Source organism: Corvus brachyrhynchos, unplaced genomic scaffold (genome assembly GCF_000691975.1).
Source record: "Corvus brachyrhynchos isolate BGI_N302 unplaced genomic scaffold, ASM69197v1 scaffold452, whole genome shotgun sequence".
Classification (NCBI taxonomy): domain Eukaryota; kingdom Metazoa; phylum Chordata; class Aves; order Passeriformes; family Corvidae; genus Corvus; species Corvus brachyrhynchos.
The window spans coordinates 80,819-83,084 of record NW_008236764.1 but is presented as its reverse complement, the minus strand read 5'-3'; the positions used below and the strand labels follow the sequence as shown (position 1 = coordinate 83,084).

General features: G+C 63.4%; 1 protein-coding gene across 1 annotated transcript in view; it reads left to right on the top strand.

Moving 5' to 3' along the window:
• The first annotated feature begins 144 nt into the window (after window positions 1-144).
• The window catches only part of CATIP (ciliogenesis associated TTC17 interacting protein), a 2,317-nt gene continuing 195 nt past the window's right edge, over window positions 145-2,266 (top strand). Inside the window, exons 1-8 of the mRNA XM_017727284.1 lie at window positions 145-402; window positions 519-574; window positions 889-975; window positions 1,105-1,299; window positions 1,457-1,581; window positions 1,671-1,747; window positions 1,847-1,935; window positions 2,240-2,263. Of these exons, the coding sequence (XP_017582773.1) occupies window positions 243-402; window positions 519-574; window positions 889-975; window positions 1,105-1,299; window positions 1,457-1,581; window positions 1,671-1,747; window positions 1,847-1,935; window positions 2,240-2,263 (813 nt within the window). The 5' untranslated portion in view covers window positions 145-242. The remainder of the gene's footprint in view (window positions 403-518; window positions 575-888; window positions 976-1,104; window positions 1,300-1,456; window positions 1,582-1,670; window positions 1,748-1,846; window positions 1,936-2,239; window positions 2,264-2,266) is intronic.

The following is a 2,266-nucleotide window of genomic DNA, read 5'->3' as shown; positions in this document are numbered from 1 at the left end:
GGTAAGGCAGCGGGGGACGGACAGTGGGGGATTGAGCGGGATAAATGGTGAGGGGCTCGGCCCAGCCTGCACGGGGGGAATGGAGACAGGGACGGGCACTGGGCAGGGGTGACAGTCACTCCAGGAGGGAGTGATCATCTCCTCGGGGTCACTGTCCCTCTGTGTTGGGGTCACTATCCCTCTGTGCAGGGCTGAAGGAGCTGGAGTGGTGCCTGTTTGCTGAGACACTGGCAGTTGTGGCCATGGGGGCCCCGCCGAGGGACAAGGCAGAGGGCCAGTGGTGGATGGCAGCCCAGTGGGCACCCTACCAGGGGGAAGGTGAGCCGGTGCAGAGCTGCATCCTGGTGCAAACCAGGTTCCAAGGCAAGCAGGATGGTGTGCCTGTCTCCAGCACCCTCAAAGGTGAGCCAAGGGTGGCTTCCCTCCTCCCCAGGAGGACATCCCTGTCCACCAGTCCCCAGGGCTGGGAATGGGGACAGTGCCAATGGGATTGGTTGAGTATGGCTTTGTTCTGCCAGCCTACGTGACCTGGCAGCTGGAGACCTTGGAGCAGGAGGAGCAGGAGTGCCTGGAGGTGACTGATGTGGTGGTGGCATCCCTGTGTCCTACCCGCTGCCCTGGGGTGTGGCCTGCAGTGGTGCCCTCCTGGGGGCTGAGCCCCCTGCAAGGCCACTGCGGGTAGTCTGGTGTCCCTTGTCATGCTTAGACTCCAGCTCTGCCCCACCAGCCTGGTCCCCATCCCCTACTCTGGGTGGCAGCTGGGGTAGGGAGTTTCCCACAATGCATCTGGTATTGTACCCCAATTGATAGCAGTGCTGGGGAGTGCCACCTCAGAGAAGGGGTGCCCTGGCTCTACCCTCCACCCTGTGCCTCCCACCCCTCCTGCAGCTCAGACCACACCCCACAGAGAAGAGGACCCACGTTGTGAGCCACCAGCATGGGATGACTGTCTCGAAGACCCTGCAGGAGGGAGAGGTGAGGTTGAGGGCAGGGTCACATCCTGGGAGGAGACAGCTGGCCTGTCTCACCAGGGGTGCCCCAGGCTCTGTCCCTGGGGATGCTAGAGCTGTGGCTGTCCCAGGAGGTAGCCAAGTCTCTCTGCAGGCAGAGCCACAGTGCCAGAGCTTCTGCTACAGCCGGGCCAAGCTGCGGGGGCTGCTGCTGGAGGGTGCCAGCCTCCTGCTGCTGCGGGTGCTGGCACGCCGGCACACAATGCCCCCCAACCTTGTCTTCCCAGCCATGGACACCGAGGGCAACCTCTGCACCTCCAGCTACGTGAGCCGCCAGCCAGGAGGGCCTGTAGGATGAGGGGGTCTGGGTCGGGTTGGGGATACCAGAGTGGGATGTGGGGAGTGGGGAGAATGTGGTTGACAACATGGGAGGGACACATGGGGATGGCACCTGGGGGCAGGGGTGACTGTGAGACAAGGCTGACCGCTGGCTGTACCGCCCCCAGTCTGCCCTGGGCATCCAGCGGCAGGCAGTGGGCTCGGCAGAGACAGAGGTGTTTGTGATCGAGCGAGCCGTGCACAGCAGCAGCGGCGCCTCCACTGTGTGGCACAGCAGCTTCCTCCCCAACGGGTAAGGGCAGGGGTCCGCTCAGAGGCACCCCAGCCCTGCCAGTCTGCTGGGACACAGGATGGGGAGCTCAAGGGCTCTTCCCCTCTCAGGCGTTTGGCTCAGCTGATGCAGATTGGCTCCCCAGTGCTGATGGTTCTACAGGATGAGTCCATCCTCAGCAAGTCAGGTACTGAACAGGGGAGGCTTGTGCCCCTCCAGCACAGGCAGCCCCTGCCCACTGTCTGGAAGCCAAGGGGGAACACCTGCCCCACCTTTCTGCTGCCAGGTAGGTTCGAGCCCCAGCTCCCCTTCCCCAAAGAGCCCCTGGACTGGGAGGAGGACATCCAGCTCTACTCCTGGTTCCTGGACAGGAAGGCAAGATGCGTGGACATGGGGACAAGGGGACATAGGGCTGTGCCAGTCTCCAACAGGGTCTCCCCTGGCGTGCCCAGGAGGCACGTTGAGGGGGCAGGCTGGCCAGCATCCTTCCTCACGCTTTCTTAAGTGTGGGAAAGGACCCAGGCTCCTGTCCCCCTCGCTCTGGCACAGTGCCCAGGGGGAAATGCATGTTCATGCTGTGGGAAAGGACCCAGGCTCCTGTCCCCCTCGCCCTGGCACAGTGCCCAGGGGGAAATGCGTGTTCATGTCCACCTCACCCACCCTGTTCACTCCACTGCAGGCTGAGCTGCAACTATCACATGCTGCC